Raw genomic sequence first — 23989 nt, forward strand, 5'->3', positions numbered from 1 at the left:
AAGAAGCATACTGCAGTTCACTTCTTGGGTAAGTTGGTAAGTGGAAAGTATAAAAGAATCTTCATTTTGGACTGCAAGGGTACTAATGAAAAGGTGGAGGATTCATCAGAATCCATCCACTCAAAAAAGAAAAACAGTGGTGTAATCCAAGCATACTTAAAACCCTCCCAATCTAAATAAAGCAATAATTAGAGAACACCCCAGCCCTCCCCATTGTTATCTGTCACTAGATAAGACTTGTGATATATATAAACTCTTAACTGTAACTGCAGATATTCCAGGGCAACTCCTATGTGTATCATTATCTGATGATAAAAACACAAAGAGTGATGCCAAAATGGCAAGGAAGAGATCCTCACTGTTAGGATCCTCCTCCAACAAACCTTTAGAACTATCTGCTCAGCACAGAGAAGATACGACACAATCCTAACCAACGTAAGCATAATCCTCTGACAGCTGTTCCCAGAATGTACAGAAGTACCGCTTGTTCCAGGTACAGAAGAAAGAGTGGGAGGACTAATATATATTCTAATAGTGTTATTAAGCAGAGCCATTAGTAATGGCATCTCCAAACTTCTTTTGTTCACTTGGAGTAATGAGCTGTATTTACATGCAGTGGGACAACTGGGACTCAGGTCCTTTTAAAAAGTGATTCCAAAATATTGCCTTTGTCCGACACGCTGCTGAGATCAGAGGACATTTGAAAAACTTGTTAATAAAAACCTTGCCTAATTTATCCCATATGCTCCTGGGAATAGGCTGAACCAAGACAATGAGACAAGTACCGGGAGCAGGCATGATAGTAACCAGTATGAAGCACTCCAGTTTTCTTTTCTGTTTCAGCTCGAAACAGTACTGGGAATTACATAATAGGAACCATTTTTTTAATGGAGCTCAGGCATTTAGGTATAAGCACCAAAATCAGCTTGTTTCTTGGATATAATTGCAGTCATATTAGTTCTTGAGAACTGTCTTGAGTTTGCAAGAGTGTTTTTTTTCAGTTATGGAGGTCCCTTTCTTCAGACATTATTTGCAGGTGTGTGGGCAGCTGAATGACAGAGAATGCAGAAGGGACTCTCTATGTCCTGATTTACAGCTGCAGTTTGAAACCTATTAATCTTAAACAGGAGACATTCCATCCAAAAAGCAGGATATAAAATGTAGCTCTTTTTTCAAATGGATTGAGCTACTGAGTTCTCCAAAGAACCATGAAACAGGTTCAAATGCTTTGAGCTACTGAGATCCCCGAAGAACCATGAAACAGGGGAAGCAAGTAGATTGCAAACAATGGACTAGGTTCAAAAAAAAAAATCAGTCTTGAAACTAAACATCCACAACACAGAAACATCCCCAGAAACTAATGAAAGAACTGCTCCTTGGAAATGCTTTCTAGAGAATAATATGAATTCTAGAGAAAACGAATGTAAAGCCGAGAAATGAGTTCTTTATTAAGCAATTTACATGACCTAGTGTTTCATGAGCTGGATATATTTAATGCCATTCAAAGAGTGTTTCAAAGCCTCTGTAATCGAGTACCTTTCAGAAAGGGTTCCAACAATTCCCCCGGCTGGAAGGAGGACATTGTAATTATTACTACTGCAGTACTCAGCATGTGCTTTGTGCTTTACATGTATATTAAAATATTTAGGTGCCTAAAGATGCAGAGCAAGTGTCTGCTGGGTTTTAGGAACTCTCCCAGGTGAGTTAGGCACATAGGCAATTTTTACATGTGCTCTGGGACACGGCACCGGACCCTTTAATTGGTGAGCCACGCTAATTAAAAGCGGACCCTTTAATTAGCAAGCCACGCTAATTAAAGTTGCCCACGTCACATGTGTCAGCGTCCCTGCGCATCCCCACACTGAAAAATGGCAGGGGGGCACTTTGAACTAAAGCTCACTGGAGATGTTTTATTTCAAAACACCCTGCCGCCATTTTTTCAGTGCAGAGATGCACAGGAATGCTGATACACGTGATGTAGAAGACTACCGGAACGTGTCAATTTCCATGCTCCAGCAGACTCAGTTAATCAAGTCTGCTCCAATGGAAACCATGGAAATCCAGTGCATTGGAGCAGGCTCTGTGCACGTCTATATAATTGCTGAGATGCCATATTCCTTCAAATATAAGAGCCATTTAAATTTAAGAGGCGCCCAAATGTTCTGGCTCTCAATTTAAAACAAAACATCTAGTCAGGCATGTTCATAAGGATACCATCTCTATGGTGGATATGACAGGGCCATCTTTATAAGAAATAATCTGTTTCAAAAACATATATATGAAGGAACCTAGTGTAGTAAGTACTTAAAAGGATTCAGAAAGTTTGCTTAAGCTTCTTAGATACCAGTCTGCAACTTTAGATGGTTAAACACCTTTGTAAAACTGATCTCACAGACCCTGCTCTGTTTCTGAACTTGGGGCCTTAACCTACAAACCATTGGCAGACGTGGCAGACCCTGGCACCAGCATGGAGCCCCACTGATGTGATTACTGAAGGAATAGTGGGGTTCAGTAGTTACAGGGTAAAAGCCCCCTGTTACGATATGTAAAGACCCAATTTCACTCTGTTTTAAGGGTTTGGGAGTGCTATTCAATGAAGTTGCACCCAATTTTATCAAGGCTGAATTTGGCCCAAGATCTTTCTTTCCATTCATAACAAATTGAACCTGTGCTAGTATTCTGTTCTCATCTCTTTGTTTCACATACACCAAACAAATGTAGGATAAATCATCCTAAATAGTGGGCCAGAATAGTATGCCGTATATGAACCATTATTGACCAGCTGCATCAAGTGGCTTACACACGATCTGTGTATGGTTCACCCAGCCAGGGGTATAAAGGTGTTTGTGTTAGGGAGCAAGTGTGAAACATGGAAGTGAAAGAAGAAAAAGACAAATTAGTTTATCCAATCCATTTTCATACCAATTGTGACAGGGTGCCTGAAGCACCCTCCCACGAGCAGAGTCAAAAAAAAGAAAAAAAACTTACCTCACGAAGCCAGATGAGCTGCGGTGAATGCCAATGTGATCGGGATGACCCGGGGAGCTGGCTGGGGCCACAGCAGATCAAAGACTGTCGCAGCAGACCCCGCCACTGAAATCCAAACACTGGAAAAGAAAAGTGGTGCGGGAAGAGAACAAAAGAAAAGGGAAAATAACATATCACGGAGCAAAGAGGGAACAGCTGAGTCAGGCAGGCAGCCAATAGGGAACTGCCATGATGGACCCAGCTGGAGAGCAGGAGATTTAAGGGATGCCAAGGGAGTATCCCAGGGGGAGACAGAAAGAGAAAGAAATACGAGCAGCGAAGGAGAGAAAGGGAGAAGCTCAGTGAAGAAAGAATGGATAGAGGGCCAGAAGGTAAGCATCGGCCCCATGACTTACCCGGCAAGGTCCAACCGAGAATTGGAGATGGCAAGGAGGCTTGAGCAGTCGATGAGTCTGATCCTGGGGGGTGAAGGGAACCACTCCAGGGACCTACAAAGAAAGGAAAGGGGGCTGACTTTATTCTCTCAGAAGAGAGAGAAGAGAGAGAGGGCCCTGGCCATGAGAGAGTGACAAAGAGAGAACCAGAGACAGAGATAGCTGCCTTGGGACCCATGTAGGGAAGAACAGGACAAGCAACCACGTAGACAGAGACCTCAGTTAAGATCCTTTCAGTTAAGATAGTAAAGAGTCGTAGTGGCAATCAACATGGTCTGGAACATCAGGTGCGGTGAGGGCAGGGGATGGGGATGGTGAAGCCCTGAGAAAAGCCACTGAAACTCTGAGTCCATAACTCATCTCAATTGCCTCTCAGTAGTGTCCACACTTATCTCCCAGAACATTAAAGCCGTGGCAGGCTATCTACAACAAGAAGATACTACTGTTCCAGCCGGGAGGTGACGCAAGGGAAGCCCCTTACACCAATGCAGAACTGTTTCTTATAATATATTTATTAATACATAATTCTAGTCTGTTTTAAAAGTCCCGAGTGATAGGTCATCTATTGTTTTCCTACGGAAACACTAGTGTAGCCTAATAGATCTCTGTCAGGAACTCCATAACCTCATTTTTTACTATTTTTTTCATGATCTTTTATTTGATTATTACCTTATACACAAAATACGTATCAGGCATCATAAAATTCTTATTCAGTGGATTAATTATTCACAACATTGAAGTAATCTGGCTCTTTTTCTCTACGACAGGTTTTGGGGGATTTTGTATGTTAACCTTTATCAGCGAATAACATTGACTCATCAGTAATTACATGAAGTATGGTAGATAGCAGTGTTATTAGGCAGATTGTGACATTAACAGGAGTGACAAAAACAGGAAGTTAGCTCACGCAGAGCACAGTTTAAAGATTCTTGGTGTTAGGAATACAGATAACTTCAACCAGGCTCCCGTTCCTGAGGTAGTAACTGTATAATAGACTAAATAAACTTTCAGGCCACAGTGCTTATTAGCTTAGGATACACTGACTGTTGACTTAAACATGAAACAGGTGCATTCCCAAGTTGAAGTCTAACACTGAAATTTCCATTTGATAATTAAGATGAAGTCACCTGTTTGAACAGTCTGACATAGAGCAGTAAAAACCAAAAGTAAAAGTTACAAAAGGTCAAAAGGCCAGTTGTTCAAAAGGCCACATTTGTTTAGTTTCAGTTTGCTTCCAAGTAAACTGGTATCTGCATCAGAAGTGCTACCATGGCTGACACTCTAGCAATGTCAGTAGAGAAATCTAAATCTAAATCAGCTGAATTCCCTCCAAATTAGGCCTCATCTTAAATTGGTAATACCTATGCTGTACCTCTTTTTGAGAAAAGAGAAATTTGATAAGACTGGCTACTTGTTCCTGGTGTTTGAATTCATCATGCCTCTGAGTGAGGGTAGAAGACAGGCTATAACAAAATCAGCATGCACATCATGCCTTCCTGTCTCTCTCTCCTGGGAAAAAGTTTGTTTCTTAGCGGGACAGTAAGAACAGGGTATCTAACTCAAAATGACACTAAACACCCCAGATATCACTTCCAGTAAGCAGATCACAACCCTATGCTAGTTAGCATTGACTTTAAGGTCTAACTAACCATACCCGAATTGGCCTTGTCAGTCATCTTCAGACCCACAGATAAGACAATCGTGGAAGTCAATCATCCTCGATTGTGAGGGATTGCCAATGATGAGATGATGACCAATACCCATTGGTCACATATGCCCCACAAGCTGGTCAGTCCTACCTTGGACAATCTGGTGACTTTATAGATATGAGGTCAATCCACACTTGCCTCCCAGCCAGCCTCTCACCTTGGCTCTGTAGGCTTTGAGCACAGTAAATCCCATCAGCTACAAATATACAGCCTTTCATTATCTCTCTTCATTTTTGTCCTGCCCATGAATAGATATAACCCTGAAGCGACAGACATCTGCAGACTGATTCCTAGAAAGGTTCAGAACTATATACAAGTAGTTCCACATGGATGGCTATGGAGTCAGCAACAATGTATGTTCTAGACAGAGGAAAACCGCTTGCATTGCTCAGACAGACTGCAGAGAGCCTTCAAGGTTCAGCCTAATGTCCTCTGTGTATATATCCAATCTTACCCTAATCAAGTAGACCACCCTTTTCTTGTGTTTCCAGGTTCATTGTGACAGTGAGACCTGGGGAGACAGGAACGAGATGCCAGGTCACTGTGCTGGAACTACAGCTGACTGCAGATCAGCTGAATGGGACCTGCTACGGGCTGACTGTCCATTAGACTTACCTGCAGGAATGCTACTGTCAATAGCAGAGTGGTGTACAGCACCACAGCACCAATTTATAAATGCGTGTTCCTTCCAGCTCCAGGGATGCATGACGGATGATGTCAGGGAGCTGCACCACAATGGCTGTATAAAAGGAGACACTGCTGTGCACAGGGAGGAAAAAATCAGGGAGGCAGAGACCAATATGGGGAAGGTTTAGCAACCTCCTGAAGCATCTCCAAGGAGGGGAGATGTTGTGGGACTGAGACTGTCACCCCCACCTTCAGGACTGCCCTTGTACATGAGAGGGGAAGTCCTGGGAAGGGTGAGAACTGTAGCCTGAAGGACTTGGCTTTACCTTTAGGACTGCAGGTGCGGAATCAATTTCAGTTTCTCTTTATCCATGGGTACTCTGGAGGGGTTTGCTTTGTTTTCTTCTTTGCAGACCTGGTTGAGGGTGAGAAGACTCCTGTGTTAGTTTATATATTTTTTTCTGGACGTTGACTGGGGGCCTTGTGGAGGACCGGGAGGATTCGGGTACTACAGAACCCTCAGTAAGACTTTTGTTACAGGTATCTGAGGCCCCGCCAGGGACTTTTTTGGGGAGGATCTGGGAAGCAAGGGATCCTACGCTTCTCTTTTGTGAAGTATATTATTGTTTATGTATCTTCTGTTGCTTCAACCATGTTGTTATCTGATATTCCGGGAATGGGTGCCCATAGAGCAGCAGTTAGGTCACTTGCTGCCCCACATGAGATGAGGAACAAAACTTCACTGGCTTGATCCTAACACCAATATCTTCAAAAGAGCCCAGTGGCATGGCCTGGGTGGCAAGTACATCCTCAGTGACACTGTGGCTGGCGTATGGAAGAGGTGTAGTGGAAGTGGAGCCCCAATTCATCAACTCGCTGTGCCATGAGTAACCCCAAAAGGGGTGTGCATAATTATGTCACTGAACCCTCCTCTTTCTCATTAACATCAAAGGCATGGCAGGTGAGTCGAAGGGGGGTTCTCTCTCAGAGTGCTCATGAATTATCCCACATAGAGTGAAGACTCCACTACATTCATGCTTGGCTCAAAGCTTTTCCTTGTCTTCTTCCCTGTGTGCTACTTGACACCTTTGCTTTAAATGATTTCCTGCTTCGGAGAAATACCCTAAGAGGCACTGTCTCCACATTCCAGTACCCTAACACATTATAGCTGTCAGTTCTTTTCTCCAAGACTGACATCTTAGATGGTATTTAAGGAGTAGGCTTTTCCTCTTGGTATACTGAAGGGATTTCACCCATTTTTAGGTGCACCAAGAAATGGGGATGCATATCCCATTACAACAACTGAAGTATTCAGAGTGTACCAAGTTCACACAACCCACCTGTCCTCTCTTTAAAAACCAACTCTTATTAAATATATTAAGTATAGCTTAAAAATTAAAAGAAAAAAGGAAATAGCACAGCTGGTCAAAGTAGAACAGTGAGGATTCATGGATACCAACCGAATGAAATATCTATCAGATAACCCCCCCCAGATTTCCACTGCCTAAAAGGCGTAAATGATTGTCTTCTTGTGGGTCCTTTCGATCCATGTTCTATACTGTCATATTCTTTTAGTATCCCACAGTATATATCTGGTAGCAGGTAATAGGTTACCTATATAAATTCAGGTAGAATTATCTTCATGTTTCACCTGAGCTTAAGACGGCACTATGCCAAAATGTGTTAACCCTATTAGCATTCTCCTATTGGGACACTCCCCAAACTACCAATGCATGCAAGGTCATTTCAACTTTTAATGCTTAAGGAAAAGAATGCATTCTTCTCCTTGGCTGCTCAAAGGGAAATCACTTACTCTCCACTTCCTCCTAAGGGGAAAGGAATAGCAGTACATTTTTCCTATTAGTCTTGACTTGCCTGACTACTTTCCCATCTGACCCCTCATAATTCCTTTTTATTACTAAGGTTATAACATGCATCTGGAAAATGAACAATCAAGGAAGGCAGTACTTGCTAACTACAAACCCAGAGGTTCCCAAACTTTTTCTTATTGTGTACCCCTTTCCAGATTTACCAGCTGCCTGTGTACTGCTACCAGCATACATTTTATATTTAAACCCCTTGAATACCAATTATTATTATAATGAAAATTAAATCCACCATTACACAATTTCTATCGTGTACCCCCAGAGATGTCTTGCATACCACCAGGAGCATGCATATGACAGTTTGGGAACCCCTCTACTAATCCAAGCAGAGCTTTTTGTAACTTAGTGCAGTAAAATATTTAAAGCAGCTGCAAGCCTATCACTAGCCACAACTCTAACCAAGAAGCCTTAATCAAGCCTAACTGTAGTTTGCAAAGCCCTACTAGACAGATCCCTAATCCAAGCCTGGGGTATCCTGACCAGCCAAACCGGAACCCCAGTTCTATTAGCCTCAGCAGTTCTAACCCTAACCACAGACCCAAGCCTAACCACCAGGCTATAGAGCATCTGGGTTCATTTACTAGTCCCACAAGCCTTCACACTTCTATCTCTGACACCAGGAGTCTGAAGAGTACCACCAGCTAATACCCTAAATCCTACAGCGCAGTACCCTACCAATTCAAAACGCTTTATAAGGTATTTAAGTATTTGATTCTTAAACATTAAACACCATTTCAAAAATAATTTTAAAAACACTCACATTTTTCTATAATTTCCATTTAACTAAAGGTAGAAAGTATACAATTGTTACAATAAATGTGGTTTTATGTGTTATGCTGTTATACTTCATCCAAAAATACTTTAATTTGAATTATCCTCCTCTCCTACTGACCCTCTGCCTGAAACCCCTGTGACATTTCTTGCCCTTCCCTTCTGCAGACACTGCCTTGATTCCAGGCAACAGGTAAATCCATGGACAGTGGGCAACAAAAACTGTTGTTGCTGGGTGCACAGACAGACCTCAGGTGGCCCATCCAGCCCTGGAATGAAGTCAGAGGAACAGAAGAGCTGCTTGTATTTCTTGGAGAGCTTCTCCTACAGGCACCAGACTTCTGTAACCTGCACACTGCCTGCCCCATGGCTGCCTGGAGAGAACTATCCTTCTTCTGCACTACCTAAAGCTAAGAAGCTGCCATCACATCCCTTCTACCTTCCCTCCTCTCACTAACCTCTGCAGTCCTTCAGCCTGCCACTGCTAAATCCACCTACTTCCTGACAGTGCTTGTCCTACTCATGTCCTCTGTACCTTTCCCCTACCCCACCCTCGGTGGAGCCATGCTCTGGCAGCTCTGGACACAGCTTCAATCTACCTGAAAGCAATGGGAGATGGCAGCTATCTTCTGCCACGTCTGAATGTATAACCTATAGGGAAATGGCCATCATCTTGTTGGCTTCAGCTGCATGGGCAGTAATGGGAGATGATAGCTGTTCTGACTGAGGAAAAAGGTACAAGAATCACTACATTTGCAGGAAAACCAGGAGAGCTGGCAACACCGCATGCATTATTGAGTTTCCCTTGGCCTAAGCAGGCTGGAACCCATTTCTTCCCTTAGCTTCACCAGCATGCTGTCTGGCCACAAGCACACTGTTTATTACCCCTTCAGAGAAATGGGGCCCCGCCAGCATTGCAACCTCTTGAGAGCACAAATTTCCTAGGCAACCATCGAAAAGTAATTAGAGACTTTTTCAATCGTCAAAAACACCACTCTGTAAATTGACCAGTGATGCATGCAGAAAAATGACAGAGGGTCCTTAATGCATACATTTTGCCCTTAGGAATCCCCCGGAAGTCACAGCATATAGTGACACAATCCCTACATTGTAATACAGGGCCCCATAGCCTGGCTGTCTTGGGTGCACCTGACCTACCGCTGACCTTCAAAACTGTACTTCAAGAACAGCCTCTCCCAGAACCCACCAGGTAACTAAAACAAATTTACTTTGTACTTTGATAACAAGGCATTCAGACTTCTAGACAGAAATGATAAGCTTTTCAAATATTCCCCTTGCCTATTGCCTCACCACACTTGAGCATTCTCTGAACTTGGTTCTGTCGTGGGTCCTTCTCTTGCAGCTTCACTTCAGATTTAAGGGAGACTTTCAAGGGAACTTTCACTGATCTTGCCTAATCCCACAGTGAAGTCAAACCAAAGCATAACCAACCCTTCCACTCTACCTAAAGCTTGCTGCTTGGCTCTGGGAGTACCCCTCTACCAACACAGGTTTCTTTGGTCTGTAGGCTGGACTTTTCCACTCAACAAGTTCCACCCCTTGCAGAGACCTCTGCACCAATCCAAATCATGTAACAAAGGCTAGGAATTTGTCTTGGGAATCAAAGCTTTGGAAGAGAATGGCAGATTTTAGGGGCAGCTCACTGTTTGATTATTGATAGGAGCATGAACATGTCTTGAGAAGGGCGAAATCAGGACAGAGATGTATGCATTGCTAATGGGCAGAAGAACTGCTAATTGAAGGACAACAATTACAGACTGCTCTTATTGAATGCTGAACATCTCTTAGGTGCTCTCTACACCTTCAGCTCTATTTAAGTCCATGGATGTTGAAAGTGTTGTGGATGTAGTAAGAGATGCCAGGCGGCTTATTAGATATGATCCTACAAGGCAAGCAGGAGGAGATATTAAAGTTAAAGGATAACAACTATCACAGGGAACATGTTGAACTCTAATCACTTTATTAAGTTACATATAACAAATTCACCAATGCTGGTACACAATATACCATGCTACCTCAGCAAAGTCACACCTCTGAAGAGAAAGTAATTCTAGTGCAAAAACTGGAAAGAAAGGGCAGGAAATGAGTGAACAGAGCAGTGTGGCCAGGATATTGGATCTTGACGGAAAATGAAATTGGATGCGTCTGATTACATTTTTGCAAGCAGTGTGGGGTTTTTTGTGTATTTTTTTCTTTTTAAAGATAAGCAGCTAACTAGCCTAACTGGAAAGAGAGACTCTCAGTGTGATGAATGAAATTTCAGTTGTAATATTCCATGGTGTTACTGATAGCAAAGCTATGGATTAAAAAAATAAAACCAAAGCAACGTTAAAAAGTTGACACAATAGGCACTTCCCTTTCTCATAAAGTGTATACATTCTTAATTCCCTCCACCCACCCCCACAGAGAACTCTTACTTCTATATCAAGCAAGTGGAAAAACATGACATGGCGTGCAGGGATGGACATATTAAGGCTTTCAGTAGAATTAAAAATCCCAAATCTGTAAGACATCCGTCTTGGAGAATACAAAAGTGTAATAATTCTTAAAAAAAAACAACAAAAAAACAGCAACAACAACCCCTACATTCCTTTTGTAAAAAGGTTCTATAAAGTTAAACACATTTAGATGCACATAGCTTCCAATCTGGTGTCTATGTACATGTGTAGCTATGCCTGTAATATAGCTAAGCATTTCCATAGAGTTCCTCATTGTACAAGCTTGTACTAACTGAAAGAGATACTATATACAGTCACAAACAAGACACAATAATATTTTTTGACGGTAGAATATTCAATATTCTGTTTTTCTCTGTTGTTGAAGTCAGTGGTGAAATTTCTCAGCGACTCCAAAGGAAGCACAATTAAGCTAACATTCAAGGTATGCCACATAATGGAGTCTTGTGTACTGATCCAAGCTAACCAGATACTGTAGCTCAGATTCAGGAAGCAATATAGCAGCATTAGCAAGGTGGAATGCCATGCTCACACAAGTAGCTAAGGTACCCCGCAAACAGCACTGCCCTGTCCCATAGAGACAACCTTAGCAGCATCAGCATGGCACTTAGCCTGGGCTAATATAGCCTTCCTTTCAGTAAGGCTAATTAGCCCAGGTGAAATGCCTACTAATAGTTATATTGCTTCCAAAACCTGAGCAATTATATTCAGAACTAGCTCAGACATCTCCACACAGCTCTGCCTTGCCTCATGTAGAACCACTCCAAGTGCTTCTAAAAAAATCCCACTCTAAAGCTTTCATTCACTGTAAAAGTACCAGTGATTTGGTTTATGGGAGGCAGGGGGAAGATTCTCTCTCTGTCTCTCTCTCCCTTTGAACATTTAAACAATTTTCTTTCAACTTTCTCTAACAATGTCATCTCCTTATCTTGAAGGGGTTTTTCAGCTTGTCTACGAAATTCCCTTGCAGCATGTCTTTCTTTTTTATACTTGGGATTATCTGGTGTTTTTTGTAGAACACATTGAACAGACTTAACCTGATAGGTTGGAAAGAAGAGAGTGAGCCATCAACTGTAGGATCTCCATTTTTTTCTTTTCTAAGTATTATCAGTGGTGCTGCACAGAAGCTTGCAAAATCAGAAACATTTTGTGCACTCAGAGAAGATTATAATTTCAATTTCTGAATCAGGACAAACTCCAGGATGAAAGACCTTATTTCTTCCACAAGAAAGCAGGACATTTTCTCCAGTAATTTTATGGAAAGGGGTCATTGCAAATGCAAAAGATGTAACCCTATGCTGTAGATCTGCACAGTCTCCAACTGTTCAGATCTCTTTCTTGCTAAGCATGGTTTTATGAATGGATATTCTCTGGCTGTTCACAGTGCTGCTGTATTTCCTCTGCAAGGTCAAGGCACCTCAGGATACGCCATTTCTCAGTAGCCAGCTCCTCCCTGGAGACTTGGCCCAACAGTTTTTTGGCAAAGAGATTCTGATCCTGCATAAAAGGGCCCACCGTGGCTGGTGGGGGCTGAGGGAGCTTCTCCAGGCAGCCGCTTGTGAAGCAGAAGTTGATTTTCTTTTCACGTTTCATTCCTGGTCCCCTTTCTTCAATCCAAGTCAGAGGTCTAGGGCAAAAGGGGAGAAAAAGGAAGGCCATTTAGCAGGAAGTAAACTGTGACATTCACACAATTATTTTGCTTGTTCCTCACTGATGAGCAGTAAGCATTGTAACAAAACATCAAGAGGCAACACTTTTTTGTGTTAACCTGTATAGTTGGACCTGAGGAACTGATGCCCAAAGCTTGTCTAACAACTATTCCAACTCTACAGTTTCATAGTTTCATCGTTGGTAGGGTCAGAAGGGACCTGAGTAGATCATCAAGTCCGACCCCCTGCCATGACAGGAAAGAAGACTGGGGTCAAACACCCCGGGCAAGGTGTTCATCCAGCCTCCTCTTAAAGACCCCCAGCGTAGGAGCCAGCACCACTTCTCTTGGAAGTTGGTTCCAGATCCCAGCCGCCCTGACAGTGAAGTAGCGCCTCCTGATATCTAGCCTAAATCTAACCTCTGCCAGCTTGTGACCGTTACTTCTTGTCACTCCTGGTAGTGCTCGGGGAAACAGGGACTTCCCCAATGCCTGCTGGTCCCCAGTTGGCCCAATAAAGGATATAAAAAAAAAAGTCTTGTCTCTTGTAATCTCCTGGCCATTATAGCCACAACAACACTTCAGGCCATAATAAAGCACATTATTTCAAAGTCCCGTCCATACAGTGTGTTCAGGTAACAGGATCATGAAGCAGAAATTAAGATGGCAGGGAGGATCAAGCATTGAATCCCTGGGTTCTAATTCCTGCCCTGTCACTGATCCACAGTGGGTGCATCTACAAGTGCAATTAGTGCAATGCAATAAACTCTGGTGCAGTTTGTGCTGGAGTCAGCTGCTCCCGGGCACAGCATTTACACGTGCCAAAGACTGCAGCACGTTAAGTTGGGCTGGAGCAGCCCCAGGCTGGCAGGGGGCCCAAGGGGTCAGCCCCAGGCTCTGGGTGGCGGTGCTGGGCATAGGAGGGGCTGGTTGGGGCACAAGGATGCTACAACGTGGGACTAGCTGCCAGGCAGTCCTGGCACTTTAGCACCCTCATGCCCTAGCCAGTTCCTGTCACAGTCTACATATGCATTAGATCACATGCAAGTACTCTACCATACGATAATATTGTCCCTGACAGTACTATCTTGCAGCACAGTTAAATTAACCTACTGCACCCTAATACCAGTTCACATGTAGACTGTGACGCTTTATTGCGGAGCTCGTTAGTCTACTCTGCACTAAAGTGCACATGTAGATGCACCCAGTGTAACCATCAGCAAGTTACCTAAAATCTCTGCTTTAGACTTCCCTCTGTGCAATGCCGTGAATGGCTAACCGTCTCACAGCAGGGACTCAGAGCTCAGTTCATTACTTTTTAACAGGCTGATTTGTGCTTCTTGGATAAAAACTGTTGGACACATGCAAGTAACATGTTTCTAGGCATTTTGGGCTCAGTCCTGTTGCCACAGAACCCACTGGGAGTTTTATGAAGGATGCAGGTCAGGCCCTGTGAGTCAAGTCAGCACACAAAAGAGGAAGATGCATGGTTGGCATGCGCACATGATTAGTGCTGGGATTCGGGCTGAGCTGCCCATCCCCCTCCAGGATAATCCACAGAAGGCAAGCAAGTTCACTCACATGCATACCAGCTCTTAGCTCCTTCCTGAATATTCACAAACGTTTGTTTTACTCCACTGAGAGCCCTCAAAGTAAATCCCTGAGATTATGCAAGAAGCTTTAGTTTTCCCCTTTCTTGGCAACCTCACACACGCACGTGCGTGCGCGCGCACACACACACTATCTGACAACCCCCAAATGCTACTCCCCAGTGCAAAACTAGATTAAACAGGCTTTTCCCAAGGATCTACATCTGAACATACAGCTTTATTTTTTTAATGAGGCTAACAAGCTGCTACGGCAGCCCCAGCCTCCATGTCCTTTTGCTATGATGCTTTGGGCCCCTGGATTTACACAGTTCACAAGCCCCAGGGTATGCCTTGGCCACACCACTGCACTGCTGAGGAAAGAGATACTATGAGTAATGCCCTACAGTTGTAAGAGGTGATGGGCATAGCTCTAACATGATGTGGATCTCCAATACAGCAGAGCCCTGTATTACAGCAGGGCCATCTGGGGGAACGGGAGATGGAAGGGGGGAGGAGCAAGATGGGACAGGACAGAAAAAACCTCAACATCAGCCACAAAGAACTCCTTCTAGTACCATCAACATCTTCTTTTGACTTCCTACAATGCACCTGCTCATAGTCCATTCATCATCACTGGCAGAGACACACATCTTGGAGGTTATACATCGTTTCTCTCACTTGATTATTAATGGCCCTTCCATAAGTCCTTCATGTCTCTGCTGCAGTCCACTGCTCATGAATTATGAGGGCATCAATAATTTGAGGAAATAAACAGTACCTCCAAATCCAGCCATCTGGGCATCGTTAAACTAAAATCAGCTGCCCTGGAAAGACACTTTTTTCCACTCTACAGTGAGCACTTATAGCAGAGAGTTAATCCTAGGATTTTTAACCTCAAATTCTTCACATTTTCAAACCCAGTTTCTATATGCATGTGCTAAGATCCATTACTCTAAGTCACTAACCAGAAAGATACAGTATATCTGTGCTCATTTATTTAAGCAACTATACCGCTCTATGCATTTATTCAGAGTCTTAAGTTTTCCTTCTTTTGTTGTGTTACAAAATGGTGCAGGTTGCACTTCCTTTATTTACTTGTTCTTCTTGTGTCCTTGTCATAAACTAGATGTTTTCCTGAATTGTGCACAAATGATGACTTTTTCCATTGCTGTAATTACTTGTGACTTGTGTTAAACTCTGTTTGGATGGTAATTGGATTTCATTTTGAAATACATGAAAACTGCATTTTAACTTTTAATTAGTTGAATGTTCTGGATACATAATATTATCTAAACATGTTTTACATGTAAAACTGACTGATTTTTCAGAAAGGAGGCATCTGTAATTAGTGAACTGAACTGATTACTGAAGGACATGACAACCAGAAACCTCTCAGAGCTTGTGGACCTCATCCCCTTGTACCTAGTTTTTATTTATAAATTAGAAGAAGAAAACAAGTTTTTCTCTTTTTTTGACTCCCAGTTCCTCAACTTTGAGAGAAATGATCATTTAACTGAACTGGCTGAATGAACTGAAAAGAAAAAATTCTCTCTGCACCTCCAGATAAGACTACTGACCTCATAAAATGATTTAACACTTCCAGAAATTCTTGTTCCATGTACTTATCCAGTGACTTCCACCAGTCCACTGGTTTGGTCTCCTTTACAACTTCACCAGGAAACACATAGTACTTAACATAAATTTTTTCTTTTTCAAAATTAAACACATTTGACGTGATGAACCCCTGTGCTAAGGGTTTCGAGTTGCTAGAGTCTATTAATATTTAAATGAAATAAAATACAATATAATTAAAAATGGAATATTTTAAAATAACAATATTCATTTTTATCCACCCTGCAAGAGGCTGGCCTTACCTACAACCTGATATCACCTTGCAATCAGGTTGGCTGTACCCAAGTTGGAGCTGAACCCTGCCCTCAGCCAACGCAAAATGAAAGCAGCAAAAGCCACTGCCCCTCCAGTTCATGCAATCATTTTTGTTTGTGAAATGCATTGACTTGAGGCTCCAACCCACCAGGCTGGGGTTTGAGCTCCAAAACCAACCCTTCCTTATGAAAACTTCCTTGCCTTTCCACCTTATATATTGGTGGAATTCCCTTCCACCTTGTATTGAGAGATTAATTGTCTTGGTAGCAAAAGAGCCAGAGGTAATTTGTCTGACAGCTGAGCTTTAAAAGTCAAACCCAAGGAATGATCGACAGCCAAGCCTGACTATGGACAGAAAGAATATAGTTAAATCCCTGCTTAACAAGCAGCAAAAAAGGCTGCTGAGCTGTGCTCTAGCTGCAGCTTCCATACAGTGCCAAGGTATAAAGCAGGCTGCAATAACCTTACTTCAAGGTTAGAGTGCACTGTGCTTGGACCGTGGCTGCAAAGGTTCATGAGAGACCTGACCCATCTACAGGAAATGCATCTTCTCTCAGTCTCAACAGATTAGCGCTTCTGTAATTCTATCTGTCAGGGCCCTGCTTTTGCCAAGCACCTATCCAAGTTAACTTGATGGAGAATGGGCCAAATTCTCTGCGGCTGTAACTCTGCTGAGTGTAACTGAATAGTACTGGAATACTATGTAACTTTCCAAGCAGGATGAACTATCATGCAGGCAAAACAGACTGTCACCCAGAGCAACCAAATATGAATGGTAACAGCACAGTAAGCTAGGATTCATGTGGGTCACTAGAGCTGTGAAAAGGACGCATTTAGTAGTTCCTTAAAGCTGTGCAAATCCCAGTGCTTGTTTTGTCTAACAAAAATCATTCACGGCAACTGTGAAGCTAGTGAAAACACAGATTAATAGCATGACGCATGTTTGTTCCTGCCCTCTAGCTCCATCTACTGGAACTGGTTCAACTCCTTAGCAGTGAAATGTTCTACAGACAACTCATATTACACATGAATTGCAAAGGTGGCAATAGAGGGTTTATATGGGGTACTGTCTGTCTGTAATTTAGTTTTTAGAGGAATTGCACATGCCATCTAATCTGAAAAGGGAAATATCTAATTCCCTTATAAAATGCAACTGACTTTGTGATAGCTGTCTCTCTATAACCAATAGTCCAGATGAACCCAATTGTCTAGCCCCCAAATATCTAGATCTATATTTACCCACATTTATTTAGCCTCTCAGCTGTAATTCATAGAGAATCCAAGATCTGCTACTGTAAAACACTGACATTTAAAAAAAGGCTTGCTTGCCTGGATAATACAGTAATCAGAACAGTATGCTTGACATTCCTAAGCTTATGGATCAGGCAGCAAAGCCAAGTCTCTTAACCTCCTGGGATTTCACTGTATCAGTCTGTAAAATGGGAAGAGCAATTCTTACCCACCTCCCCAAAAAGGGCATCATGAATATTACATCATGTTTGTCAAGGCAATACAATACTTCAGAGTAGAGTATTATTAGCAGCCCATGACCTCTCAAAAACTGGGAGCCTTTCTAAGTATCTACCCTGCTGTGCTCAGTGCTAGAGTTTCTGGTGCTCCATTCTGGATCTCAAAACTTTTTCTGAATATGAAAGTAAAGTCTTAGGTTCTCAAATGCTAACATACATCATGGATCCAGTCCTTTATTTCTGACTCCAGAAACCTCTCTCAGGACCTCTTTTTCTTAGATGGATACTGTCTGATAGCAGCCCTTGTTAGCACAAACCCTACAGATTGCACTTCTTAAGCTTGTGTCTCTTGCAGAGAGTTCTTTTTCATTGTGTTTTTATCCATTTCATTCTCCCTTTCCTTATTTTAATAGAGTGTTACAAAACAATTTAAGAGAGGAGAAGGTACGGAAGAGTTCCTGCTGAAGATAGCTGTACATCATAGGGAGGGAGGTAGTTAGCCATGTTAGTCAGAAGTCAAGCAAAAGTCAGGACAGGATGGCACCTCAGAGACTAACAAATTCAGAGAGACATGAGCGTTTGTAGGTGACAGCTACAACTTCATCTAATGCTAGCTTACAGAAGCCTGTGCCTCTCTGAACAAGTTAGTCTCTGAGGTGCCACCCTGCCCTGCCTTCTGCCTATACAACCTGGCTAATCCACTCCTATGTCAATATGTTACTCACTTCTTGACTGCAGTCTCAAAATGGGCTGTCATTCTGGAATAATCCTTTTCTTTCTGTTCCTCTCTGGTGGCTGAGGTGACAGTAAGGTCCCCAAAGAGATCAATTAGCCAAGTAAGGCGGGCAATTCCATTAAAAGAGGGGAAGCCTGATCGCTCTTCATCCAGGGGACCACCTACAGAAATAAAAATGGAGCATCTTGAGAAAGGGGGAAGGCACCTCAAATCAGCAGCACAGACTGTAATAGCAGGGGCAGAAGATGTGTATGGGCCAGAGAGCGAGACATCAGACAGTCCAGTCTGTAGTAGGAACCTCATTACTTAGGATTCCACTTAAATCAGTCCCGCGAAGGTCAGTTGCTGTCTTTCTGTTGTTAAAGGTTAGACTCTATCGAACAGAACCTTTTAAACTTCCCTGTGATCTCTCAAATGCATCAACTCTTTTGCTCTAATGCAGGCATGGTCTATAACTCTATTTTGAGTAGCACTGTGGGTAGAAAAAGGAAGAGAACAGAACAAAAGAACTCTATTCTCATGCCAAGCCCCCATCAGAAGGTAGACAGAAAGATGGAAAAAAGATTCAATTAATGTAGAATAGAACTCCAGGGATACATTGGTTCCTTGGGTGTGGGTTCACAGAGCTGGGAAAAATGAAACTTCAAATCTGTCTTAAAAGGAGAAGAGCCTGAGGGTTCCTCACTAAAGAGTAGGGGAATTCCTTAGAGCTCTCTATGCTCTGTGAGCAAAAGTGACGATGAAGGGCTCTAGGGGAGGAATCTCCCTTATACCAACATACAAATATTGTCCCATCTCTTTGTGAACTCATACCCCAATATAGAAAAAGTGGAGGAGATTCCTCCAAACATATTTGGGAGAGATTAATGGGACATAGAGCCTCCCCTCCACATAGGCAACTGTTAAGGGAGAGGGTTTTGAAGGCCTCTACAATTTCAGGTGAGCATCCAGAGCTAGAGTGTAATATATGGGTCCTGGTTGCGTGGCTTCAGCCTCTACAAGTGAATGAATAATGACTAAAGTGGCTGGCCTTGGACTGACACTTTCTCAGGAAATGCAGTCTTTAATAACTGACCTGTGAAGTGTAGGAGTCCCTTGACAAGTTCCTTCCCAGCTACCTCCTTTTTCAGCAGCTTGTACTCTTCCGTCATAAGTTCAATGTGCTCCACATGGAGGACTTTACCTGTTGTTGAGGAAATGAGGATCAAATAGGATTACTAAAAGCTTTCAGCATGAATCCAAATCCATAAGTAGGCAGTAAACCCTTTAGCAGTCATCAGTGTGAGAAAATTTTGCACGAATAGCCTAAGCACAGTTGACAGAATGGTGCCAAGAAAGACTGTCAGGCATTATACCAGCAATTCAGTTTGAATTCACTGTTCTCAGGAGCAACATACAAGTTGTCCACATAAACAGCAACCTTTTAGCCATTGATTTTAATGCGGATCATGTGGATTAAACCAACGTGCAGTGGAGACACTCACGTTCAAAGAAAAATTTGTGTAAAGTCTTGACCCCCTCTCTTGCCACCCTCCCGTATAAATGATATATTTAACAAAGGTATTATTATTTAATAAGGTACATTATTTACAACCAGATTGAAATAGCACATCAGGGAGTTCCTTGCTACACTGCTATCAGTGAGACTACTTCTGGAGTAACATGCTACCCACCGTGCCTCAAAATTTGGCCCTCATTCAAGACACATTCATTGGGATGCCTTCAAGAGAATCAGTTTAGCGTAACAATAGGAACTGCTGTTATGACTGAACAAGTATTAAGTTCTGCTTAACTGGAACTAGTGCAGTTATTAGCACAACAGTAAGGGTATATCTATAAGGCTCAAGGCAGCACCTTGCAGAGATACCCCAACTCTGCATGAACTAGTTCCAGAATGAGACAGAGTATGGCTACATTTGTTCAACACAAGACACTGGCAGAATGGATTATCTCAGGCAATGAACTGAAAAAATGCATCTCTATCATTTCTGGTTGTAAAGCAAGCATATTCAGAGCTAGCTTAGGTATCTCTGCATGGCGTTGCATTGAGCCACTCCCTTGTGAGTACTCAGGAGGTAGAGATATGTGAAATGCTAAGCTCCAGATTTTTAGCACATAAGTACCTGAAGAAGGATTACAAAGGAGTGAGTCTACAGGGGCACACTGCACCCTGTCCAAGGGTTTGAGCTCTGCTCCTGCCTAGCATTGCACCCCTTCTTGCAGTGCAAATGGGGCAACCTCCACAATACCTTTAATCTAGTCTCAGCTGGTCTGCCAACATCCACCCTTCAGCTGTGCTGTCAGCATTTATGACTAGGACTGTATATGTAACAGAAAGAAGAAGGTGTTGCTTAGAAATGGATTCTTCTCTCAAACACAGATGCTGTGAGAGCTCATAAAGGAATAAATGTATGATGCATACATAGGCAGAGAGGATTGTGTCATATCAACCACAGCCAAGAGAGGCTTTGTTTATGGTTCCATTTCCAGGGGAAGGAAAGTCTTGGGGGAAGGGGAGGACACAAATCCCAGAGTTACTGATAGGGCTTATGTTTTGGTTCATAACTGTTTTTAATTAATATGGATGGATACAGTTGTCCAATTACATTCTTTGTGCTCGTGCCAGCCAGTAGTGAAACTGCTATTAATGTTAATGCACCCGTCTTGGTCAGCATCTTGCTCTTTGTAGTTCTCTGTTTATTCACCTGTTGCATATTCTCCAAATCCTGCACTGGAAGTTCTTCAGAGCAGGCTCTGTCCTTTGCTTTTTGGTTTCTACGATGACTGATACAAGGGGGCCCTGCTCTCTATTTGCAAGTTTGAGGGGCTACCATGATACAGATAATTGTCATTTTAAAAAAGCTAGTTTCACCTTTAACACCTTGAATATTAAAGTGTCATTACCTTTCTGCTCAGCCAACTCCCAGAGGTCACGGGCTGCCCTAGCAGACAGTGCCATGGGATACTCAACCAGGACATGTTTCCCAGCCTCCAGAAACATTCTGAAACAAGATAGATAAAAAGATTAGAAAGTCTTCAAATCAGACCAAAAATTGCTCTCTCCCCCATAAATCTTCTGATGCTAGTGGCCATCAGACCCCTTGAGGACAGGATAAGAAACATACTAGGACTGGAGACAAAGAACCCTACTATAGAGTTCTGGATTATTTTCTTTGTGCAACTCTCTCATGCACTGTGTAGCTTAAGCATCTTAAAATGGGGTCCACCATCAAGCAGAAAAAGTAAGAGCCAAAAGCAGAGATTCTCAACCTTAGTACTGTGGCACCCTTGGGTACCTTGAGATTCTTTCAAGGGTGCCATTAGACTCCACAAAATGTTAGCACGGTTAGGTGTGCAAAAAATTGCTCTATTATTTTTCTGCAGTCAAAAAATGAGTGAAAACCAAGAGCTGGCATTTTCCAAAGGGTGTCATGAATCTAAAAAAGTTGAAAACCACTGGCCTGAAGTTAAGCAATAAAAAAATTGCTGAAGATGCACCTGTGTCTTAAACCTCACCCATCTCCCAGGATGGGACACTTGACTCAGTGCTATATGCAAGCTCTTCCATCCACTTGGGATTCACAGCCTGGAAATTTCTACTACAGTTAGATGCCTTCAGCTGCTTTTTCAAACACTGAGCAGCGGCCGGTCTTCTTTCCAGCCATGGGAACAGAGTAGTGGGAGGGGCACTGCCTCTTTCTTTCATACAATAATCAATCAGCACCCAGACATGACACAGGAGATCTGAGCTCATTTTCCTCCTCTGCTGGAGGGAATTCAAACCTACCTCCCTATCAAGTGCCTTACCCACTAGGCCAGAGCCTGTTCTGGAGTAAAGGGGTTTCTCCACTGCATTTGTTAAAGCTATTCCAATCTGTGGAAAAGAGCTCAAAATATATTAAGTAAAAAAACAGACAGCAAGACACTTTAGATGACGGATAAGGGCACTTGCTTGGGAGCAGGGAGATCTGGGTTATGGTTTCTGCTGTTTATTTATTTTATCCAATATCCAGGATTGCAGTTTTGAAATTAGATGTCTAAGTTTAGCTTTGGTACCCAAGTGCTTTTCTGGATCAGACCATGAATGTCTCCATGTCTTCCCCTACTCATCTGTATAATGAAAATGTTACCTCCCTACTTCATGAGGACATTTGGGGGCTCAAGTTACTAGAGACCATTGCAACAGAAATACAAAATACTAGGAACAAGATGCACTGGATGAGAACAGAAGGAATGAACAGGGTTTGGGAATTACAGGAACTCAAGAACACAAGTCCACTTCTTTTATTTCAACTAGACATATGCAAATCCAACAGGACTAGCACCAGTGCATAGACACAACAGGAGGTGCCTTTGTCCTCTTACCTTGGAAGGTTTAAACCTCATAGTCACATTTATTTGGAGAGGGTGGGAGTTATTGTTACAGTGCTAACAAAAGGATTATGTTTAGATGTTGCTTCATCCTTTGACAATGCATATTTTATCGCCCCTACATATAACTCTATTACTAAAGAAGCAATAAGCGAAGGAGAGAAGTATGTACCTGACGCTCTCTTCATGGTTTTTGTTGTCTGTGCTGATGATGGCTGCTTGGATCTCTTTGTTTCTCAGAGCATCTTCCAGGTTAATCTGCTTGGCCTCTTTAACATTTCCCACATTTCTCCTAATTATCCAAATTAAATAAAAATCAGAATATGAAAGGTAACATCACAGCCCGCTCCCTCTCGTTAGTATGATTTGTATTGCAATAACATCTTAGATGCCCCACTCTTGGTGCAATACTCCACTGGGGTAGGTCCTGTAAATAAATAAATAAAATTAAAAACACAGAATCAAAAGATAGCCTCTGGCACAAACAGCTTACAATCCAGGACTGTAGACTAAATGATGCAGGGCAGACAGAAGGGGAGCACATGAAAAAAAAGAGTGAGGCAAATACAGGTTAGCGTAATCAGTACTGATCTCCAGACACCAGGTGCCTTGCCATTGTCAATCATTTTGTTGGCACTGTGAGAGAGTGAAGGAGCACAGCAAGAATGTTTATAAAGGGAATTCCTCCTCCATGCAGCAGCACAGAGGCACTTGTCTGAAAATTTAACAGGTAGAAAGTGATGGCTGGTCCAAATGTCTGAGCAGAAGCTGGAAACAACATATTGATAAGACAGATGTGTAGGAGGACACATAGGGCATGAAGATAACTTGAAAATGAAGACAGGTTGCTTATATTTGATAGTGTAGAGGGATACAAAGAGCAGGGAAATGTAGTCAAAGCAGTGACGGTCCTGGGAAGACTACCTTTGAATTGCATGTTAGGCTGATGGAGTTCCTTCAAGGGAAGAAGCCCTAGCACTTCAGTCATTCAGTACTACCGTATTTACTTGAATCCAAGACAAGGGTCCCCCCATTTACATGGGGGCAAAGCCTCTTATCTTAAATTTGAGTACAAGGTAGGGGTCAGACAGCGGGGTCTTGCAGCTGCAGCGGCTCTGGCTCCAACTCTGGCCCCAAACCAGGTTCGGGGTCAGAGTCAGAGACACTGCCCCCGCGTCTCCTCCTGCCTCTTCTGTACCCACCCACTGCCTGCCCCACCACTGCTGCCTCTTACCCTCAGGCTCTGGCTCCACCTCCAGTTCCAGCACAGAGCATGGAGCACATGGTGGCTCCAGCCCCTGCCCAGCCAGGCAGCAGTGGCAACAGCTCTGGCCCCAGTCTTGGCTGAAGCTCCAGCCCAGTCTCAGAGTGGCTGGGGGCCCCCCCCCCCCCCGCCC

General features: G+C 42.9%; 1 protein-coding gene across 1 annotated transcript in view; it reads right to left on the minus strand.

The window, feature by feature from the left end:
* Nucleotides 1-10379: 10379 nt before the first annotated feature.
* The window catches only part of BLVRA (biliverdin reductase A), a 15608-nt gene continuing 1998 nt past the window's right edge, over nucleotides 10380-23989 (minus strand). Inside the window, exons 2-6 of the mRNA XM_014526948.2 lie at nucleotides 22765-22884; nucleotides 21126-21223; nucleotides 19297-19404; nucleotides 18211-18382; nucleotides 10380-12519 (exon numbers count right to left, since the gene is read on the minus strand). Coding sequence (XP_014382434.1) covers nucleotides 12246-12519; nucleotides 18211-18382; nucleotides 19297-19404; nucleotides 21126-21223; nucleotides 22765-22884 — 772 coding nt within the window. The 3' untranslated portion in view covers nucleotides 10380-12245. The remainder of the gene's footprint in view (nucleotides 12520-18210; nucleotides 18383-19296; nucleotides 19405-21125; nucleotides 21224-22764; nucleotides 22885-23989) is intronic.

The sequence above is a fragment of the Alligator sinensis genome, unplaced genomic scaffold (assembly GCF_000455745.1).
Source record: "Alligator sinensis unplaced genomic scaffold, ASM45574v1 scaffold1467_1, whole genome shotgun sequence".
NCBI lineage: Eukaryota > Metazoa > Chordata > Crocodylia > Alligatoridae > Alligator > Alligator sinensis.